The sequence below is a fragment of the Thamnophis elegans genome, chromosome 1 (genome assembly GCF_009769535.1).
Source record: "Thamnophis elegans isolate rThaEle1 chromosome 1, rThaEle1.pri, whole genome shotgun sequence".
Classification (NCBI taxonomy): Eukaryota; Metazoa; Chordata; class Lepidosauria; order Squamata; family Colubridae; genus Thamnophis; species Thamnophis elegans.
This window is the reverse complement of record NC_045541.1, coordinates 88,788,981-88,813,264: the sequence shown is the minus strand read 5'-3', so window position 1 is coordinate 88,813,264 and position 24,284 is coordinate 88,788,981. Positions and strand designations below refer to the sequence as shown.

The 24,284-nt window shown below is 41.4% G+C and overlaps 1 protein-coding gene across 10 annotated transcripts in view; it reads right to left on the bottom strand.

Annotated features, from left to right (window-relative positions):
• Positions 1-3,020: 3,020 nt before the first annotated feature.
• TEAD1 (TEA domain transcription factor 1) overlaps positions 3,021-24,284 on the bottom strand; it is a 224,421-nt gene continuing 203,157 nt past the window's right edge. For all 10 annotated transcript variants that reach the window (XM_032223579.1, XM_032223564.1, XM_032223596.1 and 7 more), the window contains 3 exons: positions 7,391-7,531; positions 6,124-6,276; positions 3,021-3,895 (listed from right to left, as the gene is read on the bottom strand). In XM_032223579.1, coding sequence (XP_032079470.1) covers positions 3,782-3,895; positions 6,124-6,276; positions 7,391-7,531 — 408 coding nt within the window. In that variant the 3' untranslated portion in view covers positions 3,021-3,781. The remainder of the gene's footprint in view (positions 3,896-6,123; positions 6,277-7,390; positions 7,532-24,284) is intronic.

The following is a 24,284-nucleotide window of genomic DNA, read 5'->3' as shown; positions in this document are numbered from 1 at the left end:
TATATACATAAATAAACCAAATTAATGGACTACATATGATTGGCATGATAGGCTAGAAGGTACTCCTACTATAGCACTAAGGCACTGCATATTGTAATGCTTTGGCAGCTTGGAATTAAGAAGTTCCTACCACAAATAACAGTAACAAGAGAGATGCTTCCAGCTTACAAAAGAGCTCACAGTTGCCAGGCAGCGTTTGGGGGACCAGACACAAAACCTTTGACAGACTTAAGGCTTGAGGAAGAAACATGCTCAGGGGATGAATCATTTACATTCACAAATAAGTGACTGACAAGGCAAACAGTTCCCCATACATTTTTACAAAAACAAACATCAAGAAACATCAGGATGCTTCAGACGGTAAAGTCATTACATATGTTTTGTTGCAGGCTGCATTATCAGAAGAAGAAGAAAAACTGTGCCTATTTTGCAAACCAATGTTTCACGTGTGAAAAGTGATCCTAATGTTTTAAAACTCCCCCCCCTAAAATAATAAATAAATCTAAAACCCAAAGCCTTGTAATACTCGACTGTGAAAAAGAGAATTTTCGACCTGTAACACCAAGTGCTTCAAATAAAGGGCTCCTTCTGCTAGGTTAAATGCAGTGCTTCTATTTAAAATACTTTGCTTGTGTTAGAAACACGTGAAGAGACTCAACCATAAATGTTCAGTTCTAGTGCTCGCAGACAAAATGACTGACAGCACAATCCTGTGTGCATATATACCCAGAGGTAAGTCCTATTTAGTTCAACAGGATTGACATCCAGTTGATTGCAGCCCAAGAGGTTCATCTGCCTTAACATCCATTAGTCAAAAGATGCTCAGTTTACCAAGCATTTCAACGTTCTTCTTGGCCTTCCATTCTACTGCTGGCCTACCCTCTTACTTTTGTGAATGCAAATGTTAGAAAATGTTTGAGGAACCCTGTGCTGTAACAATCCACTAGACAGGTGAATGCAATCATGGACAGAAGACCACAGCATTATGCAGCCTTCCAGATGTTAAGCACCATAATCTTCAACAATGAAGTAAAAGAGAACCTTCCAGATGAACTGTACCTTGACACATCCTCACAGTCTTTGATGCAAATGTTTTTAATTGTGGAAGTTTATTAACACAGTGCCTAAAATGTTATATATAGCATTTACCCTAAGAGTGACTCCAAAATTTCAAAACTGTAGGGAATTGTGACTCTAAGAGCAGCAACTATTGTCATTCTATCATGAATGTAAAATCATTATGAGGAAAGTGTCTGTAGTTCTTTGAGGAACCTTTCCCAATTTGCAGCTTTGGATAGCTGGAGGCTAAATTTTCATTCTAAATGCCTCAAAAAATCCCAAACCAAAGAAACTTAAATTTAGAGCTATAAAGCAAGACTGCTAGGTGCAAAAACACCCACAAAAAAGGGCAAGAGGTGCAATGACAAAATGTGCAAATTAACATCATGATGGAAAAATGATAACTTATGTCCTTGTCTCAGATGTTGGGAGTGCAATTATGTGAAGATAGAAATTGCATTTCAGCATTTATCTACTACTACGCTTCTAGAAAATTCTCAAGTAAATCTGATTCCACAAGTGAAGAAACGAAGACAGACTTAGCTGCTATTTGTGGCTAATATTTTCATGTGCCAGCATTTCAAACCACCAAGTTGAATTATGGCACATAAGGAGATGGTTTAAAATCAGAGTAGTTGTGTAAATCAGGTATCAAACCATCTTGTGAGCATGTACTCTTCCTAAATTGCATGTCTTAATATAATCTTGATTAAGCCACATTTCAGCCTTGCTCTTTTATGAAGATTTTCATAAACTTTGTGCATAAGATGTTACTGAAGGAAAAACAACCCCACAGAGGTACAATCAGATTGTGTGCCTAAGCAATATGAACTATGGGTATCTAAACAGTGGGGGGAAGCTCAGATGAAGGGAAATTATAGTACAGGAGCCAAAATGAAGAGATTAAGAGTAGGACTTGTGTAGAAAGCTCTATATAAATAATCTGTTCAAACCTTTGGCATGAGCGCGGTGTTCCTTTTCCTGACAAACACAATTGTGGACAGGAAAAGAAAAACTGGGACTGAGCCAGATATTTTGAGAAGTCTACAAAAGAAAAGTTGGTCACAAACTCAACCATCATTGCTGGTTGGATGTTCAGAGAATTATAGTCCAACCCATCTGGAGGGGCATACGGCTGGGGAAAGTTATATTCATCATGACAATTTTAAGACAGAATCTGCCAAGCCACCTGTAGCTCACCAGATATGCATTCTGGGCAGCTAAGTGTTTGACAGTCCTTGGATTGATTTCAAATAATCAGAGAAGCTACTTATTTGTGAAGGGATATAGTCGTGCTGGCATTATATATAAAAGGTCCAGTCTTGACTTTTATTTTTATTTATTTATTTATTTATTTATTTATTTATTTATGATTTTTTTTTAAAAAAAACATGCTTGATATCCTAGAGCAGTGTTTCTTAATTTTGGCAACTTTAAGATATGTGGACTTCAACTCCCAGAATTCTCCAGCCATTGTGCAATCCTAGAAAATAACTCTCAATCCCTACTGGCAAACCTGAGCTAGGTGAAACAGTCTTCTGAGTCAGTGTAAAACAGTTCTGAAATATATTAAGTCCTTAATGTGGCTTCCACAAATAGCTGATATTTTACATATTTCATCTGGTGGATCACATTGTGCAAGACTAGCTTAAGGAAACTAATCAGTCTTTTGTCAATGTCAAATATTTTTAGGATTCTAAAAACATTAAAACAGATGAACCTTTTGTTTTAGACCTTCTATTGTTCCCCCCCCCCCCAATTACAATTGTGGCTTTTATCTGACAATGTAATTAAAAAAATAACACTTTCAAATCCCTCTCCCATATAATTGGTAATTTGGGTGTTGCAATTTCTTGAGTTGTTAAGAAAAACAAAACAAAACCATTTCATATAATATATAATCACGCACACAGGATTACATACACTGTAAATCTAATCTCAGTATTTGTCTAGTTATTGCAAAACGAGCCATCTTTTAATTAAATAGCCGAATGTCCTTATTAGTACAAATATTTTATATTTTTAATGCACTAGATAAAATTAGTAAAAGAAAGGAAGTCTTCTCGCTTTGCAATACCTGCTTGAAAGTTTCAGTGAATTAGAATATTAGTTAATATAGAGGGAAAGAAAAAAATATATTTTGCCTACTTTAAGGACCTATCCATTCCCATCAGGCATTTCTTAAGGCTAAGTTTGTCATTTGGCTTCAAACAGAAATTGAGTTGCAGTATAAAATAATTTAGTGATTTACATTCGTCTGTATTTTCCACAGTAATCAGTTATGAAGATACTTTAAAAAAAAAGAATTTGTGTGCTAATTTATGCTTAGTCAAAATTCATTTCATTCTTGCACCTTAGAAACACGATTTTTTAAATTTAGACAAAACACCTCATAAATTCTTAAAACTGCTGTTAAGCTTTTCCATGGCAATTGCTCTGTCTTACATTTTTCTAATACAACAAATTAAAACTTCCACAAATTCTTAAATATAGTCTCCCTCCAAAAGGGTGGCTTTATAAATTTAAAGAACACTTTGTTTTAAGAAAGAATTTGTACAACTGTACCAGAATTTCACAGCTACAATATTTATCAACACACTCCAATGAGGTTTAGAAAAATGTTGGGGACAGCTCAGCCAAAGAAAACTGCCACTTAGTGTTGAGGTTGACAGTCTGTATTTTCATAAGGAGTCATATTGAAAAGGTGTCTATAAATAACTGTTCAGTCCTTTACAAGCCTGTAGATGTGATGCTGTGCACCATGTTCACTGTTTGAAACTTCAAATACACAAGCCATGCAAAGGAGCGTTTCTTGAGTGTCCCTGTTTGTTACAACCTGTTTGGTTTTTTAATATGAAAAAAAGAAAGAAGAAAGGAAGATGTCATGTTAGAAACCTGTATACAAAGACACAAAAGGATGTAATTTCAAAAGCAGGCATCTTTTTCAATTTGTATATCAACAAATAACATATTTCTAAACTCACCCAGTCTGTTAAACCAGCAGTTTTTAAGTTAGATTTTTTTTTCAATTCTACCTTCACATGAGAACAAGGCAGGGTGGAATTGGTTCAATGTCAAACTCTGAAGGAATATTTTTTGAATTTTCTTAAGGAAAATAATTGTTAAACCCCGTCCATTAGTTGATTAAAAAACAGCAACTGAAGCATCCATGAATTCAAAGAGGTGGGAATATTACTGTGTTTCCCCAAAAATAAGACCGGGTCTTATTTTCTTTTGAAACCCAAAATAAGCACTTGGTCTTATTTTTGGGGAGGTCTTATTATTTTTGAGGTGCAGGAGGTGGCGAGCGTGGTCACCTCATGGCTGCTGCTGTATTTCAATATTTTTGGGGAGGGCTTATTTTAGTGAATGTGCTCAAAAGCCCAATTGGGCTTATTATCTGGGGAGGTCTTATTTTCAGAGAAACAGGGTAGTTCCTCCTCCTTCTGCAACCTTCCTGCAAAACGTGCTTCATATGTTTTGGGATACTTTGAGAATAACATAGAAGCTTTCATAAAGATTTAAAAAAACAGTTCACAGATATTTTCTACTTTTTAAAAAGAGCATAAAAGTAAAGATAAAGGTTTCCTCTTTCGGTTGTGTCTGATTCTAGGGGGCAATACTCCTCTCCGTTTCTTAGCCCAGAAAGGCACTATTGTCCAAGGACACTTCCATGAATGATCATGTGACCAGCATGACTATACGCCAAGGCACATGAACCATTGTTATCTTCCCACCAAAATGCTACCTATTTATCTACTCGTTTTTTCATGCTTTTAAACTGCTAGATTTGTAGGAGCTGCAGCTGAGATCATCCCATCATGTGGCACTCGGGTCTCAAACCGAGGCTGTCAGTTTTCCAGCTGACAAACTTAGTGTCTTTAAATGCTATATTATCGTGCCCCTTAAAATAAAAGAGAATATAATAGTGCAATTGTAGAACCACCTAACTTTTTAATAACCTGTTCCATCCTAACATGTGGAAATCTGAATTTCCAACCACTTTTTAAATGGAACCAAACCTACTCCAACTTAGAATTTTGGAACTGTTAGTGAGCAGTTCCATTCTGCTATCTTGCTTTAAATCCCCGAGAGAATGCACACAGCTACTCCAAAACCCTTCTACTGTAGGCTTGGCATATGGCTTGAGCTATTTGAGCTTCTCTGCATTTCTAAAGTGCTCCGAAAGTTAGGAGTATTGGAGAAGAGAAGTGGCAAAACAGAGGTATAGTAAGTTACAGAGACAGATCTGAATTATGTCAGATGTCTTGATATCCAATCTTCCTAAGTTCTCAAGAATTTCAGGAGCTTCTGAAATACAGCCTGTTGTGAAAATCAATAGCTAACACCGAACATTGCTTGAAATCAGTAAACTGACAAATGCCGTAAGGAAACATTACCTTCCTTGCACTTTGTACTAAAGAGGTGCCAGCTTCTTCCCCGAATCCCACTTCATCACTCAGAATACTATGAGATAAACACATTGGGTACCCAGTCCAAAGAAAACATGTAAACTCCATTGCTAACATAATTAATAGTCACACATTAGATCTGAAAGTGTGTAACAGGCTTATGCGAATGTTGGTATCTCATTCCTATTAACCTTCACAGATGAGGGCTAAGAGAAAGAAGCTCCAAGTATAAACACAGCCAAATTTCTACCATAAAGGCACAAATCAGTCTAAATTCACATGAAATATTAAACCGTAATGCAATTTGCTTTTTGTTTCATTTAATGCACTGTGCAACCATTCCATTGTGCCTTGATTTCATATTTGAGGTAGGAACAATGGCTTGTTCAACATATCATGTTTAAAAATCCTAGGTTAGCATTGTCAGTTTCTGACTCCTAAAATTTTATTTTAAAAACCCTGAATCCTCAACACATAAAGTTTGAAATATTGTCCTATCAGGAAAGATTAAAAATCAGAACTGTCCTTTAAATGACATACCTCTCAGCTGAAGGACGTGGCATTTCTAACTCATTAAAACAAATCATAAGAAACATCTACTTCCTCCCAACACACTCCAGAGAACAGTGAGCAAAGGGAAGAAAATTATTACCAATAAAATTGTAAAGTTTTCCAACACACTGTTCATCATGTATTTCTCTGGTAAATGTTTGAGCTTGTGGATGAAGTTGATCATATATTCACACATTGGGGAGCGATTTATTCTAAACACAAACCGACCATTCTCGAACCGTGCATATTCCGTCTAAGAAAAACAAAGCAAAAATAAAGTTGAAAATTGAACTATTGCAAATAATTATTTAGAAATCATTTGATTTTCCCATTAAATTAAACCAGTGCTTAAATATAATAAATTAAATACTGTAAAACCATAACAAATTAAGAGTATTTATTTAGACTGCACCCAACAATGGAATTAACTTTCTCTCTCTCTGCAACCCAATGCAAATCTTCAACCATCTAAAATAGATGGGGAAGACCCTCTGAAGAAAACAAAAGGTATGGGGTGTATATGAGGAGAAAATATAAGAAATCAGGATAGCAAGGAAAACTCCACTTGCATAAACCAAAGTTATTCAGTTGAGAACATTAAGGAAGATTTTGAAATATTCCCTATTCAGTATGTGGTGAATTCTCAAATCTATAAAACAGATGGTTCATAGTTCCAAGAATTTAGGTAAGAGTTCTTAATTCTTGAGCTAAAAGCAAGTATATCAGGCGCTCTGGTGGCACGATAGAATGTGGTATATTGCAGGTAAACTATGCCCCAGCCCATAGTTCAATCCTGATGGGGCTCAAGGTTGGTCTCATCCTTCCAAAGTCAAAGTAAAATGACAACCCAAACTGTTGGGGGCAATATGCTGACTTTGGAAACACCCAGAGAATGCAGTAAAGCATTATGGGGTGATATATAAGTGCTATTGCTAAGTACTATATTATGATTCAGCAGAGGAAATATGTAGGCTAAAACAGCATTTTAGGCTTCTCCAAAAATAGTGGAAAAGGCTGTTACAGGGATGCATGCTTACATATCTGAGACACAAAGAGATTTCATAATGAGCAAGCTGCAATACAAAATACTACAGCTGCCAAACAGCCAGACTGCTTTAAGGATTTTAAACGACATTCATTAAAGAAAATTCTCCTAGCAAATTAGTTCAAGTTGAATAGCAGGGAGCATATTCCATTTCTCTAGTCACTTTTTTTCCAAAAAGATTCCTAAGTATATGGAGAAAATATACACAACAATTTTATATTAGCGCAACTGTAGCTGCGTTGATTCTGATGGACAATTTGAAAGACGGCATTTCTTTCTTTTTTTAAAAAGAGAAGTATGAAATAGCAACAATAATCCTTACCTCTACTTTTTCCACCACTTGCTTTCCAAATGAGCAGACTTTGGTGGAACAGGTGATTGTCATGTTTTCTGAACTTTCATATTGACTAGTTACACCATAGAATGCTCCTGTATCATCTTGGATGTTGCAATTTAAATCCGCCTGTAAGAAAAACAGCGTTTATATAAGAAGCAATTAGCAATTAGCATTTTACCTTTATGTAGGCCACCCTGGAACCAAAAACAGCCTAGTTATATGCAAAGAAATATATTGCCTTGATTCTCACTGCAGGTGTATAATTGTTGCCAAGTGACTTTCCACTGCAATTTTGAAAGGCATGGTTATTTCATCTAAGGTTTGGATTCCAAATTCCTGGCCCATAAAAGTTTTTGACTATTTGAACTACCCAGTTTCTAACTCAAAGAATTAAGGGGATATAGCTATTCAATGGGAAGAATATCTCTTTTCCCCCAACTTGAACTGGATACATATAAATAAGTCATGAGTCAGCCTTTGAAATGAAAAGAGCTAAAATATATAGCCCTTTATTTGCTTGGGTTAGGGTTCTCTTTGCTTTTCAAGAGAGCATTCAATTTCCACATGCCAATAATGAATCATATCATACACTGTTAATATAATAATCCACCACAAATAATAAGGACAACCTCACAAACTCAGGTGGCATAGGTAAAGTTTAGATCACTGGGAAAATAAGTTATAATTTATTTAATTGCAGCAACTTGTAAAAACAGCTGAGAATGATTATTGATATAAATTCATAGGCGTGAAAATATAGCTACTGTATATGCCATATGTCATTGAAGAATAAGTAAGATTGTCCAATATTGTTCAACACAGCCACTGAAAAGGGCAACCACACCCTTTGAAAATTTCTCAGCAGCTCACAGGAAAGAGGAGAATGGATAATCTGTTGCAGACAGTGACGTGCGGTGAGGTTTATGGCTGGTGAGGCATTGACACAGGAGTTTCAAATTCTTTTAGACTTGTGGACTTCAACTCCCAGAATTCCACAGCCAGGCATGCTCAGTTCCGATTTAAAGTGACAGCATTTGTTTTTCTCCTTTGCGAAAAAGTTTTTCTTTTTCTTCTCTCTCCCCCTCCCTCCCCCGCTCTCAAACAGACACACGCGCATAGAGAAGTTGGATCCCTCTCTCACTCACTCACTCTCAAACAAACACAAACACAGAAATTGGATTGGATATATTTTCCAATGGCTTGAAAGCAGCTCCTCTGCCATACCCCCACCCCCATTCCCCTGCTGCCTTCCGATCCGAGCCTTTGATTGCAGGTGGAGCCACATTGCCTTTTCAAACTTGTAATCAGTGAAACTGGGCTTATATACTTTTATCCAGCTGTGTGTGTGTGAGAGAGTGTGTGTGTGTGTGTGTGTGTGAAAAGGCAACGTAGCTCTGCATGCAATCAAACTACACTTGGGAAGGGATCTACACTTGAGGATGAAGTTTGAATTCCTCTCCCTCCCTCTGACCCACACGTACCTTTTCCAGCTGTTTCAGAGAGGGTTTCAACTCTGCTCTGCCTTGCCATCATGAAAAGAAAAAAAAATGTAAAAGGAAAAAGGCAAGAGCTGAGGTCAGGCTGAGCTAGTTGACTCTGCTTAGTGCTTAACTGTTTAAAAAAGCCTCTTAAAAATGCCCTCCACAGGAGGAGGCAGGAGAACGACGTGCCTCATCTACGTCAGGAATTTTTCAGCTTTTAACCCTTGCTTAACTCTGCTTGAGTGATCATAAAACACCAGACTAGATGAGGCACATCGTTCTCCTGCCTCCTTCTTTAGAGGGCACTTTTTAAGAGGCTTTTTTAAATAGTTAAGCACTAAGCAGAGTCATCCACTGTGACTCTGGCAGCAACTAGATCAGCCTTTTTCCTTTTACATTTTTTTTCTTTTCATGATGACAGTGGTGAGGCTCTGCCTCTCATGCCTCCCCTGACTGCACATCCCTGGTTGCAGAGTATAAATAATTACGCAAAGCAAGAATAAAGACACACTAGCTAACATATACTTGGAGAAAGTATTAGAAAATTTGCAGGAAACATCTCCTATTCAAATCCTCCCACCCAACACCACATTTGTAAAGCACAGCAAAGATGGAATGGCTTTATGATAAAACAGAACTATCCAAACATTTTGCAGACCGTGTTGTTTGGAGAAAGTAACCAAAATTTGATCATAAAATGGATGATTGGCAGCATTTGTGATGGATGCAACTAATCCCAGAGAACAGTAAACTCCAAGGGCTAAAAAACAAAGAAACTGACTGCATGCAATTAAAAATTAATCTTGGTTATTTATTATAATTCAGGATTATCCCTCAACTCAATTCCCTCTTTTCCACTTCACATTTCTCAAACAAAAGTGATCTATTCACCCCAAAAAGTCATAATTCTCTTCTAAGCTCAGCACTCAGATATTTTCCTTTCTAACTTTCTACTAAATTTTGTTAACATGAGAAACTCCCAGTTATATTCTGCAATATTCCTCCTCCCAGCCCAAAAAGAGGTTGTCCTTGGTTAATGACCATTTGTTGAGTGACTGATGCTAGGACACTGAACTGATCTTTAAAGTTGTGGCTGTTGCAGCATCACTGCAGTGATGTGATTGTGATTTGGGCACTTGATAATCAATTTGCACTTTTGATGGTTGCAGCATCCTGCAGTCACATGATCAACATTTGTGACTTCATTGCCAGCTTCCAACAAGCCGAATTAATGGGGAAGCCAGCAGGAGGTCACAAATGATGTCCACATGACTTCACACTTAACAACCACAGAGGATTTGCTTAATGGCTGTAACCAGACCTGCAGGAACTGCTGTTGTAAGTCGGTGTGATTGTGTGGCATCAAACTTTACAACTGCATTGCTTAGTGATGGAGTTTCCATTTAGTGTTGTTAACTGAGGACTTTCCTTGTCCCTCAAATAAGTTATTTCTAATCTCCACCATTCCTCACCCCACTGCTATCCCATTTCTACTGACTTCCTCTTTTATCTGGCAAGTGGTGTATATCCTCCTTTCATGGGAAAGGAAGCAATAGGAACACATTAAAATAAAGCATGGCCCTCTGGCCACCTTTTAGCTTGACTTCTTAAGAATGTCAATTATGAAGAATAAAGACGATGAACTGCTTTGTGTTGAAGCACTCCCAGGAACACCTCTCTATTATAAAATCAGCATGAGTGAGAAAGAGCTATTTGTATTGCAATGGTTACATCCTTTTTCCAACTACCTTATTTTCCGGAGTATAAGACGCACCAAGGTTTTGAAGAGGCAAGTTAAAAAAAAAGTAGGTAGGTAGATAGAGTGATAGAGAGGTAGAAAAAGAGAGAGAAATACAGTAGGTGGGTAGGGAGAGAGAGAGAGAGAGAGAGAGAGTAGTTAGGTAGGTAGGTAGAGGGATAGAAAGAGAGAAAGAGAGAGAGATAAATATAGTAGATAGGTAGGGGGAGAGAGAGTAAGTAGGTACGTAGATAGATAGAAGGGGGAAGAGAGAGAAATACAGTAGATAGGTAGGAGAGAGAGAGAGAGAGAGAGTAGGTAGGTAGGTAGATGTTTCCAGGTGTATTTATCCATGAGTTGGAGAAGGAAATTGCTGACAATCTGCAGCACCTAAGACTTTGTTTCTGCTGGCACAGCACTTGATCAACGTAATTCTCATCAATCAGTTAAAGAGCTTTCCAAAAGGAAAAAAAAAAGTTTTTGCATTCTGCAAACCTCCCAAAAACGGCCTGTTTTTCACAAAAACTGGCTTTAAAAAAAAGGCATGAATAGCCTTGGGGGAGCTTGCAGAGTGCTCCTAGGGGGATGCCCCCACAAACGAGCAAAAAGTGGCCCATTTTTCGAGAAAATGGGCCCATTTTTTTAAAAAAAGGCATGAATAGCCTTGGGGGGACTTGCAGAGTGCTCCTGGGGGATGGGGGGCCAAAAGCGAGCAAAAAATGGCCCTTTTCCCACAAAAATGGGCCCCTTCTTTAAAAAAAGGCATGAATAGCCTTGGGGAGGCTGCAGAGTGCTCCGGGGGGGGGGGCGGCAAAAATGAGCAAAAAATGGCCTGTTTTTCATAAAAACGGGCCCATTTTTCATCAAAAAATATTGCATGCATAGCTTATGGAAGCTTATAGAGTGCTGCTGGGGGCTGGGGGGGGGCAAAAATGGCCTGTTCTTTGCTCATTTCTGCCCTTCCCAGCCCCAAGGAGTTCTCTGAAAACCTCCATAAGGCTAGGCACGGCCATTTTGGTGAAGGGGGCGGGGCTTCGGGGGCAAAAAATGCTGTATTCGATGTATAAGATGCACCCAGATTTTCAGCCTCTTTTTTGAGGAAAAAAGGTACGTCTTATACTCCGAAAAATACAGCATATTAAAAGGGACAAGTAAAGCAAAGAAAAATGTATAAGATCAGCCTGAATCTATTTGTATGAAATTTGTATTTATATTTATGAAAGAAGGGGTCCCTGAGGATTTTACTCCGTTAAGCATAGTTGATTTTAGGCAGTAGTGCTCATCTTCATTTCTAGAGAATAGAACCAGCACTGTCCAAAGATATATCTGTGATCATGTGGCCAACATGAGGTCATGGAGGGCTGTTACCCTCCCAAAGTGGTACCAATTTATCTAGTTGTATTTGCATGCTTTCAAACTGCTAGGTTGGTAGGAATTGGGGTGACAACAGGAGATCACCCAATCATTTGGCGCTCGAATCTTGAACCTGGGTTTTCGACTTTCCAGCTGACAAGCCCAGTGTCTTAACTGCTATGTCATGGTGCTGCCTCCATTCATATTAATCTCCCACATTATTTAATAAACACGAATACAGGGCCCACAGGTTGGAGTTTGAAGATTTGGGGCAGCTTTGCATGTATTCCTGTCACTAGTTAGTTAACTCCAAAGAGAAAAAATTTGCATCTAACTGGAAGAGAAATATCATTACTGAGATTTCCTTAGCAATACATCTTTTTGCAAATCTTCATGGGACTGGTTATTCAAAGATCAAACACTCAGATCTGAATAAGTATCCTTAGTTTACACTGCAACAACATGTGTCTTATAAAGCACATGAAGCAGCTTTACAGATGAACCCAATTTTTATTAATAACATTTTTACAGGCAATAAATTGAAATAAGTGTGAAAAACCTGTAATATAATATACTTCCACATGACCCCCCACCATCATTTTATTTATTTTAGTTTTACCATTAATATAATTTTAATATTGTAGAGTCTCAAATAATGTGCTATCTTCTTAAAAGATAGTAAAATCAATTTGCCATCAATCTGCATTCACAATTGACTAATTGTTATATCTGAACAGTTATAAGGACAGTTATTTGTCAGGCAGTCATCATACAGATTTTTAAAAAACATTGCATTAAGTGTAATTATTCTGTAGTGTATGAATCATCTTTCTATCAGGAGTAGTCATTTTGGTCACATGGCAGATCTGCTTTTATCATCACAATGTTATTGGTCTTAGCCATTGTCTTAAGTAGCAACTCTCTTGAGGTAAATTATCATCATCTTCTCCTGTTTTTAACATTCCAACATGAGTATCTTAGAACAAGGGCCCCCAACCCCTGGGCCGCAGCGTACTACTGGGCCGTGGCCTATTTGAAATCGGGCCACATGAGTGGTTGGCCAGAGTGTGCACGCAGAGACACACATGCAACTAAACTTGCGTGAGTGTTGGGCTGACGTGCTAGGCTGCCTCTTGTGCAAGTCAAACTGCAAATGTGTGACCACTGCCATTTGTGCAAGGGCTATGTGCGCGCATGGTCTGCTGCTTAAGTAACTCAGTTCCCCTCTCTCCTCTGTTGGACTGGCAAGCTGCAAAGGCCTTACACGCCTTTACCACTGAGGCAAAGATTATAAAACCAAATTAAGTATGGGGTTCTAGAAATATTAACAAGAGGCCCATTCTTCAAGAGGCCTCTCTTGAATTTACATATACTGTATTAGACAACAAGCCCATTTTTAGCAAAATAAAAAGCATGCAGAGAGTTTAGAAGGCCTGCAGAGTGCTCCTGGGAAGAGCCAAGGTGGCGCAGTGGTTTAATGCAACACTGCAGGCTACTTCAGCTGACTGCAGTTCTGCAGTTCGACTGTTCAAATCTCACTGGCTCAGGGTTGACTCAGCCTTCCATCCTTCCGAGGTGGGTAAAATGAGGACCCAGATTGTTTTTGGGGGCAATATGCTGACTCTGTAAACTGCTTAGAGAGGGCTGAAAATCCTATGAAGCGGTATATAAGTCTAACTATTGCTAAAACACCCCCATTTTTATGAAAAACAGGCCCATTTTCACTTGTTTTCACCCTCCTCAACCCCCAGGAGCACTATAGGTCTCCCAAACCCTCTGCACGTCTTGTTTTTGCAAAAAATGGGCCCGTTTTTCACTCATTTTTGCCCTCCCCAGCCCCCAGGAGCACTTTGTAGGCCTCCTTTGTGGGAAAAGAAGGGATGCCAGGGATGGTTTCGGGAGGCCAAAAATGATTTAATTCAGTGTACAAGAAGCAACCAGATTTTCATCCTCTTTTTTGGGGGGGGAAAAGGTGTGTCTTATACTCTGAAAAATACGGTATGCTTTGCCTTTGGAAAAAAACAAGGGAAAGGAAGAAAATACTTTCCAGATCTAAGACAGTCAGGGTTCAGACCTAAGCATAAGGCTAAAATTGCAATGGTCCCCCTCATGGATCATTGGTGGTAAAGTACAGATGATAGGAAATGATTACTCTTGTCTTGCTAGAATACTGTTGATCACAGTATTTTTTGAAACAGCTACGCTTGCTGGAATAGTGTTGACCATAGTATCCTTTGAAACGTTAAAAGCCAGGGGAGTTGCAGACATCATTTTATGGTGGATTTGCTCATCTTCAAAGGTTCCAGTTAATTGTTGTAAGAGGAGAGTTGGAGTTACACCTTCCATTATTAGGATTGGGGTTTCAATTGGTGCATAGTGCAGTGCTCCATGTGTCTACTGGGCAGTCTCATTGTTGCCCTGTAATACGACTGCTGTGGGAGCTGCATTGTGTGATTTCTAGGCCCAAGTGAAGGTACTGAAGCTCTATATGACTCAGGAGAATTTCCTTGGGACCACTAGAAATTCTGTCCACTCAATCAGCTGAACCTTTTGGTTTAGTGCATTTAATGCCGAGTTTGTATGAGTACTAATACTAAAGCTTATACGAAAGAACTTTTCATCAGCGTACTTCCTGAAATGAAATCTTACGTTTTGGATGGTATTTTTCTTTCTATTTCTTCTATGTTGGCGAGTACATTTGCAAAAGCACGTTGTTCAAATTAAAAAGGGGAACGTGGAAGAAGAAACATCTAACATCTAAATCTAATCCAAGATTTGAACTGTATGATTAAAGCCAACTGGAAGCAGAGAATTGGATTGTTTCCTGCTTTCACCATATCTTAAAGGCAAGAGTAGTAGCAAATTATAGTCTAAAATCCCAACACGGGTGTTTCAGTGTTAGATTTCCTTTTACTGCAAATACTTCAGCAACATCCTGCAAAATAGTACTGGCCATTTCCCAGACACTTGTTCTCTGTGCCTGTTGATACATATAATGTATTCATCCATCAGTATAATGCAGCTTGTCAGTACTGAGTGCTGGAAATTTTACATACCAAGCCTATCAGCTGCTTGACATGATGCATGCAAACAGCTCCCGCTGAAGGCCCACAGCAGGCATTGAAAGAGAGCTGGCTGAAAACAAGACTGCTGTAAGTGAAAAAAAAAAAAGACTAAAATCTGGGGGAAATGGCATTTGCCTGCATGTGTTTTTACAACAGCATACTTTAACAATTTGCTTAGTTTCTCCCCCCACCCCCCAAACAGCATGTGCAAAAAGGGACTGAAATTCTTTTGCCGTGAACAGGTGGGTGAGTTGGGGGGAAAAATCCTAGGCTGCATTTCCTGAGGGAGCAGCATAATTAACAGTCAAAATATGCAGTAGTTAAAATTGAACACGGAGGGTCATTTGCTAAATGGCATTGAGGCTTCCTACCATTAGCATGAGCTGCAATGAGTTGTCATTCATAGGAGCGCATTATGCTTCCTCTCCTTCCAGTGAACAGTGATCAAAGGGCAGAGATTCGTTCCAATTTCTTTTCTTTTCTCTCTCTCTCTTTTTTTTCAAGTGCAGCATCTGGAACTGTGGCTCTGTTTGCTGCCACACGGCTCAGCTTTTTGCTGCCCAAGCCAAGCCACTGTACTTTCCAACTGCTCTCTAATTCATTCACCAGAATGAACACACTTGTATCAAGAATTTTGTATTCAGGTCCTGAAGGTCCCTGGGCAGGAACGATCTTCTCTCGGGTGACTGGAAAGGGCAAGCAGCACAGCTTTCCTTTCACCCCCAAAGAGGTTGCAAAACTGGGTCAAAATGACCAGGCCGCATCCTTCTAACCTCATCTCTCTAAGCCTTACTCGGTTATGCAATAAAAATGACATCTTAGGAGGGGAAACATTACAATGGCTTTTTTGTGAATGGAGACAAAGAATTGACATGCCTCCAAAGAGGGCAGCAGACACACATGAGGGACGTGGGAGGAGACCATGTGGCGGAGCTCTTTCTGAACACAAACTATACTGAATTCATTACTGTTAACAATGGGCCACAAAGAAACAGCATTATATTTTTCTCAGGTCACATCTATTTTACATGATAAGAAAAAGGAATAAAGTTAACCATCCAACTCATGTTACTTTGCCACTAATTATGGCATATATTTACATCTATAAAATGGGAGAGATTTTTGGACATGATTTAATACCCCTTTATTGTGCAGATTCCTTTATCTCTGTTCTACATTTGAATTTCAAAAATGCTTTGGACTTCAAAGCATCTTTAAAAGAAAAAAAGCAAAGAAAACTGCTAATTACAGCATGTGTTGTTTTCTAGAATACTTCTTTGCAATGCAGATTCTTGAAAAGTAGGTATTCATTAAAATACTTATTGATATTAATCAATAGTTCTTCATGAAGCCCTCTGTTTCACAGGCATTCTCTGCCACGTACGTTTGCATTATTCTGAAGCAATGCCACAGCAATTTAACACTGTAATAGCATAATTCTGAGTATATTTACTCAGGAATGAGATCTATTGTGTTGAGTGGTGTTTATTCCTTTGTAAACATGAATGGGACAGCTATCTATGTCAGTTGCTAGTGAATATATAAAACTGATCAAGGTTTATGTCTTGTTCTGCTTCGCTCAGTTCAAAGCATATATTATTTTCTTTAAAAATATCCCAATCTCTCATTTCCACTACTAATGTTCTTACTAGGTGGTGCTCAATGGCAGATACTGCCAATTATTATTTTGTCTCAGATCTAACAATAATAAAGACAAAACAGAATTACAATGAAACAGAATAAAATTAAACACACTATTAAAAATAATTGATAAAAATATAACTGGCACTCAATTAAATTAAAACAAATACCCTTACAACTGATAAACCAGTTTGAATAACACATTTCAATAGTAGACAGTATTTGCTGGATTAAAAACATTTGTCTCTCAATACTAAAGTATTGGAATCTTTGGTGGTCTCTGAGCTTGGTTCTTTGCTTGCAAATGTTTCATTACCTAACTAAGTAATATCTTCAATGTGAGCATGATTTTACCCCATTTATATACTAGCTTGCTCTGCTACTTTTGGTAGGGTGTGGTTTTCTCCTTGGTGGTTCTCTTCACTAGGATATTGCTTTCCGCTTGAATGTTTGCCTGATGTTAATCTCTGTTTATCCGGATGTGGCCTGCTAGAGAGGATATGTTCTGGTCTTTTGGGTTCCTTCTTAGCTTTGCTTATTTTTCTCTTTTGAATAATGTGTAAGTATTCTTCACGTTTATATATCTATTGATGGCTGATTTATCTGAATGCCAAGTTCCCAAACATTTTTTTTTAAATTTCAAACCATTTTATAACTTTGTTTCAAGTAACAAAAGATATAAAGAAAGAAGCATACAGCAACCACCTACCCTTTTGGGATATCCTTATCAGTAAGAGAAATGATGGCAAATTAGAAATGCAAGACTATAAAAAAATAAAAATAAACCACTAACCAATTGCTCCATCACCAAAGTAAGAATCCAACCTCCTGCAAGGGGATTTGTGTAAAGTCTTTATTTAGATAAGTACAATGCAGCAACCCAGAACACCAGGAAAAGGAAACAGACTGCCTATACAATATCTTTGAACAAAATAGATACCCACAGATCACTCACCTTACATCAGCTCAACCAAAAGAAGCTATGAAAAGGATGACACAAACATACATCAAAATATCTCAGAAACAACCAACAGGCTATTAACAACCGCATGGCATTATCATACCACACAAACCAAAAAAAGCCCTCCAAAATATCTTAAGCAAAGGAAAAGATCCAGTAGCCCAAAACATGAATCATCTACAACATACAGTATAAGGACTGTCGCAGCCACTATCTAGGACGGACAGGCAGAAAACTAGTAGACTGCATCAACGAACATTAATTAGCAGTCAGATGACATGATGAAAACTTCTTAGACTCACAACAATGGTCGACCATAATTTCAACTGGGAACCTGTAAGCATTCTAGACCAAGCTAAATCCAAAAATACTAGAGAATTCCTGGAATTCAGGAATTCAGACAGACATTCAGACAAATCAGTCATCAACACAGAGATAAAACAAGATTTACTAACTGTTGTATAGTAAAAGTTAGTCCTCGCTGTTACGAATGACAGCTCGGCAGCAGCCAGGCGCGTCTTAGCCAATCAGACGCGCCTGTCAGTTGCCGGGCGAGTCTGAGGAACTATAAAAGGCAGACTCGTTCAAACTGTCAGTTGTTCAGCACCAGAGCAGACGAACACTCCAGTCCAGTTGGAGCTGCTTCTCTGCCTCTCTCTCTACACAGATCATCCTTCTGTTGCTACATTGTTAAACCAGCACCCTGCCTGGTTGTTACCTGTTACTGTTACAAGTTGTGTTAAAATAAATTGGTTACAGAGTTACCGGACACGAGCCTCTGTCTCATTCCTGAAGATATAATACTGGCGACGAGGACTGGGGACCTGTAACCAGAAGAAAAAGGAACCAACTGCCACTTCTCCAACCAACTGCTATGGCCGGAATGCCAATGTTTGCCCCTTTTGGGGTTGGAGGTGAAACCTGGGAGGCATTTCTTGAACGGTTTGAATGCTTTTTAATCGCTAACAACCGTCAAGGTCAGTCTCAAGCGAGGAAATGTGGGTTCTTCCTTACGGCTTGTGGCCCAGAAATGTTTGCCACCGCAAGGTCCTTTGCCGCCCCTAGAGCGGTGTACGACCTCACCTGGCAAGAACTAACAGACGGATTGCAGGCATACTACGCACCTACTCCATCTCAAATAGCCAGAGGCTTCGCTTACCGCAGGCGAGTCCAAAAGCCTGCAGAAACGGTAAATCAATTTTTGCAAGCCTTGAGAGTTGCTGCAGCGCAGTGTGAGTTCCCAGATCTTGAGGCAAATCTCGCAGAGCAATTCGTCTGTGGCCTAAAGGATATTTTTCTCAGGCGTAGACTTTTGGGCAAGCCTAAGGTCACATTAGCTTATGCCATAGACGAGGCTCGCGCTGCGGAGTTGGCAGATTCATCCTCCAACGAAATAGAACGCTACCTCGCGCAGATGACGGTTGCTGGAGGGTTACCTGCCACTCAAGCCTCAACCGTTCCAACTCCTCCTCCGCTCCAGCAGCCAACGTACATTACAAATCTAATTGATGAGCTAGCCCCCCTGCCTGACTATCTACAACAACTTCAGGTAGATAGACTTGGAGCACAACCCTGCCGTCAGCAGCCTCGACAGAGTCAAGCCATCAGCCGTTTCCCTTCAAACTCCTCTGCTTGCATTGGCTGTGGCGGAGCGCACGCCCGGGCTAATTGCCCCTTCAAGGCAGCGGTTTGCCGCCACTGCGGAAAGAAAGGACATTTAGCCCATGTCTGCAAGGCTTCACTTCCTACTCCTTCTGCAGCAATCGAGCCACCTCCTCCATATGGTCCTCCTCCACCCCCGCTGAAGAGCTCGCAGCAGCGGAAACCTGCTCAGCGTCAAGACGAATGCTTTAACATCAATCAAGCTTCTTCGTCCCTGCATGACACCTCCATCAACTCATCCTCACAGGGTACGGACAAAATCAATATTAAAATACTGATTGAAGGGAAGCCGTGTCAGATGGAAGTGGACTCCGGCTCATCAAAATCCCTTCTTTCTTGGGACACTTTTTCTATGTTGTGCCCCCACGTGAAACGTTGTCACTTGTCACCCCTTAACGCAATTTTAACAGACTATCAAGGCTCCCATATCTCTATCCTAGGTTCATATGCCTTGAGGGTTTCTTATGGCAAGTTTTGCGCTGTTTTACCTGCTTTAATTGTTCAGAAACCTTTACCAGCAATTCTGGGGTTAGAATGGTTTTCTCCCTTGGGTATCTCCCTTCAGGGGATTCATTCTACTGCGGACACGCCCCCAGACATAGCAGCAGTCTTGTCAGACTATGCTGATATCTTTGATAGCCAGCTAGGCCATTACAAAGGCAGCCCCATATCCCTTAGCTTGGACCCCCAGGTTGCACCAATCAGACTGAAGGCCCGCAGGGTGCCCTTTGCATTAAGGCCAAAGGTTGAAGCTGAGCTCGATAAGCTCGTGGCGCAGGGCATACTGGAGCCCGTCGACCACTCACCTTGGGAGACCCCCATTGTGATTGCGGTGAAGGCCGACGGCTCCATTAGGATCTGTGCCGACTATAAGTCGACCATCAACCTTGGCCTTCAGGCAAACCCCTATCCAGTCCCTGTTGTACAGCACCTGCTCCATTCCTTGGGGCAGGGCCGTATTTTCGCTAAACTGGATATGGCGCAGGCCTACCAGCAACTCCCTGTGGATGACGATGCGGCGGCTGCCCAAACCATCGTCACCCACCGGGGGGCTTTCCGTTGTCGCCGCCTTCAATTCGGCGTTTCCGTTGCCCCGGGGATTTTCCAGAGCCTCATGGAACGTCTGCTCCATGGGCTCCCTGGAGTGGTACCTTACTTTGATGACGTCCTGATCGCTGCTGACAGCCGCTCAGACCTCATCAAAGTACTGAGGAAAGTCCTCGACCGTTTCAGGGGCGCGGGTCTTAAATTTAAACGCAGCAAATGTTTCTTTGCTGTGCCCCAAGTGGATTTCCTGGGCTTCACAATTGATGCCCAGGGAATTCATCCTACCCCTTCTAAATTGGCAGCTATCAGGAACGCTCCCACTCCTACTACAAAGGCACAGCTCCAATCGTTCCTGGGGCTTCTAAATTTCTATGCGCCTTTCATCCCTCACAAGGCATCACTAGCCGAGCCGCTACATCGGTTGCTCGACCGATCCGCGCCTTGGCAATGGGGCAGCCACGAAGCGCATGCATTTGCGGCTGTCAAATCCCTGCTGACGTCAGAGGCAGTCTTAGTGCAATATAGCGACAAGATGCCCCTGACTCTAGCATGTGATGCCTCCCCCATCGGTTTGGGGGCTGTTCTGAGTCACGTCCTGCCCAACGGCTCAGAAGCCCCCATAGCTTTTTATTCCAGAACACTGTCCTTGGCTGAGAGGAACTACAGCCAGATTGACAAGGAGGCTCTGGCTGCAGTGTCTGGAATCAAAAAGTTTCACGACTACCTATACGGGCAGCACTTCACCCTATTCACAGACCATAAGCCACTCCTTGGGCTACTGGCTGGTGATAGACCGACCCCTCCTATCCTGTCCCCAAGGATGACCCGCTGGACGGAGTTCTTAGCGGCGTATTCTTACGCCCTGTGCTACCGTCCGGGCAAGCAAATAGGGCATGCAGATGCCCTTAGTCGCTGCCCTCTTCCGGACACGGAAGATCAAGCGGTTCCTTGCCGTTCTGTTCTGGCAATTGCTCAGTTAGAATTGCCATTGACTTCTACCGATGTGGCCGCCTACTTTCGGTCTGACCCCACACTGTCACAGCTATTGAACTGGGTCCTGAGAGGCTGGCCTGCGGGTGAGTTACCACCTCAGTTCAAGCACTTCAAGAACAGACAGTGGGAGCTTTCTATACATTCAGGCTGCCTACTGTGGGGCGACCATGTGGTCATCCCAACGGTCCTCCGACAACAGATTCTGCAACGTCTCCATGAAAGTCACCCCGGAGTAAGCAGAATGAAGGCCTTTGCTCGCAGTTTCGTTTGGTGGCCAGGGTTAGATGCAGAGATCGAAGCCTGGGTCGCCAAATGCGAAACCTGCCAGCAGTCCCGACCATCTCCTCCTTCCTCTCCCTCCCGGGAATGGGAGATGCCTCGGGGTCCCTGGTCTAGAATACATATAGATTTCGCTGGCCCCTTTCACGGCCAGACTTTCCTTATAGTTGTGGACGCGTACTCTCAATGGGTGGAAGTATTGCTCATGCACTCCACCACATCTGACAGTACTGTGCGAGCCTTGCGACGATTGTTCGCAACCCACGGGTTGCCGGACACAGTAGTGTCCGACAACGGCCCGCAATTCACGTCTACAACATTCCAAACATACCTGGCCAAGCAAGGGGTCCGCCACGCGCTGGTTGCCCCTTACCACCCGGCCAGCAATGGCCGAGCGGAAAGGGCGGTTAGATCTGCCAAGGAGGCTTTGGGCCGTCTAAACCGTGGAGACTGGCAGGCAAGGGTGGATGCTTACTTATTGGCACAGCACTCCACACCTTGCCCCCTGACACAGAAAAGCCCCGCAGAGATGTTGATGGGCAGGCGCCTGCGGACCACCCTGGATAGATTGCATCCCGTCTATTCAGGAATTCAGTCTGGCAACCTGGGGCCTCCAACCCCCTCCCGCACTTTTAAGCCTGGGGACCTGGTTTGGGCTAGAAACTATGGAGGAGAGACGAGATGGGTGCCTGCAATTATAACCGAAATAACAGGGCCCGTTTCCTACAGGATTCGAGTTTCAGATGGATCAACCTGGAGAAGACACCTGGATCAATTGAGACAACGACGGTCATCAGAAAATGATTCTCAAGCCGACACGCAAGGTCCTGGCTTAACCGTTTCTCAGCCAGACCTGAACCCGCAACCGCAGTTAAATAACCACAACTCTCCAGCCTTCTCCAATCCAGGCCAGCCTAGCTCAGTATCACAGCCCAGCAGTGCTTCTCAATCCGGAGTTGAAAACCCCAACCCATTACGTTTAGGCCAACATAGACCTAGCCTTCCCCTTCCAGAGGCCGCCTACCGGCCTAGTCATAAGCCGTCAACATCCTCGGCCGCGCCCCCTTCGCCCAGCTTACCATTCAGTGGGAGTCATCCATTCAGGGTTCCTCTGCCATCAGACGTCACCTGGAGCTTCACTCCCCGAGGGGAGGAGCTCAGACAGGGACATCAATGCGATGATCCGCCTGCAATGCAATTGCGGCGTTCGGGGCGTGTCCGCCGTTCTCCTGTATACTTACAGGACTACGCGTGCGCAAACATCACGCATGCGCACAGCTGGGGGGGAAGAAGTGTTGTATAGTAAAAGTTAGTCCTCGCTGTTACGAATGACAGCTCGGCAGCAGCCAGGCGCGTCTTAGCCAATCAGACGCGCCTGTCAGTTGCCGGGCAAGTCTGAGGAACTATAAAAGGCAGACTCGTTCAAACTGTCAGTTGTTCAGCACCAGAGCAGACGAACACTCCAGTCCAGCTGGAGCTGCTTCTCTGCCTCTCTCTCTACACAGATCATCCTTCTGTTGCTACATTGTTAAACCAGCACCCTGCCTGGTTGTTACCTGTTACTGTTACAAGTTGTGTTAAAATAAATTGGTTACAGAGTTACCGGACACAAGCCTCTGTCTCATTCCTGAAGATATAATACTAACCATTTATGGGGGGGGGGGGGGGGGGAGCGAAGAAGGAAAGTAAAAGACTCAGACACATCCTCCTGAGCAGCCTACATCCAGATAAGTGGGGATTAACACCAGACAAACAATTAAGCAGTAAACAATAGCCTAATCAAGGAATTACCAAGGAGAAAGCAACATTTCCACCAAAATCTGCAGGGCAAGCTATATAAAAACAGGGAGTAAACCCCACACGTCTTAGCATTGATAACGTTGCCTAGTTGGGTAATGAAATGTCTGCAGGCAAACAATCAAGCTCAGGGAGCACCAATTCCACAGTTCAATTCTGAGCTACATATATTCTATTCTACTGCAATGGAAAGATTGTTACCTTGGTTAGCCAGGAAAAAAGCTATTTAAAAACCCAATTTTCTTATATTCCCATCAAATATGTTTGTAATGGTCGCAGTACTGAGAGAAGAACTCTTCTACAAAGTTTAAAAATGGCTAAGTAAATGCATACCACATAATTTTCCTGGACTGGGACTTTGTAGTTCTCCACAATACCCAATTTGAGAATGTGCTTCATAAAAAAACTGGATGTTTTAAAGAAGAGATCGGATAACCATTTGTCTGAAATGGTATAGGGTTTCCTGCCTAAGCAGGGGTTTGGACTACAAGACCTCCAAGGTCCCTTCCAATTCTGTTATTCTGTTCCAGACATTTATTGTAGCATTAAATAGTGACTCCTCTGAAAAATATGTTACTGTAAAATCTGCATCCTACAGATAGTGATAATGATAAAACCATTCTGGAAAATAGCCTCCAATGCCAAGACAGTTGGGCAGTGGCTTGGGACACTGTCACTAACTTCATTCTAAGCCTTATTCCTAGTCGTGTGATGCAGGATAGAGGTATTTCGCCTACCCTTCCTAGTGCGCACATACAGAAAAAGATACAACATGAATAGAAAACAGAAACACATATTGCTTCATCACACACAAGAAAATATAAAGACTGCATATGGCCACTGCTGGCATGAGAAAGAGTTC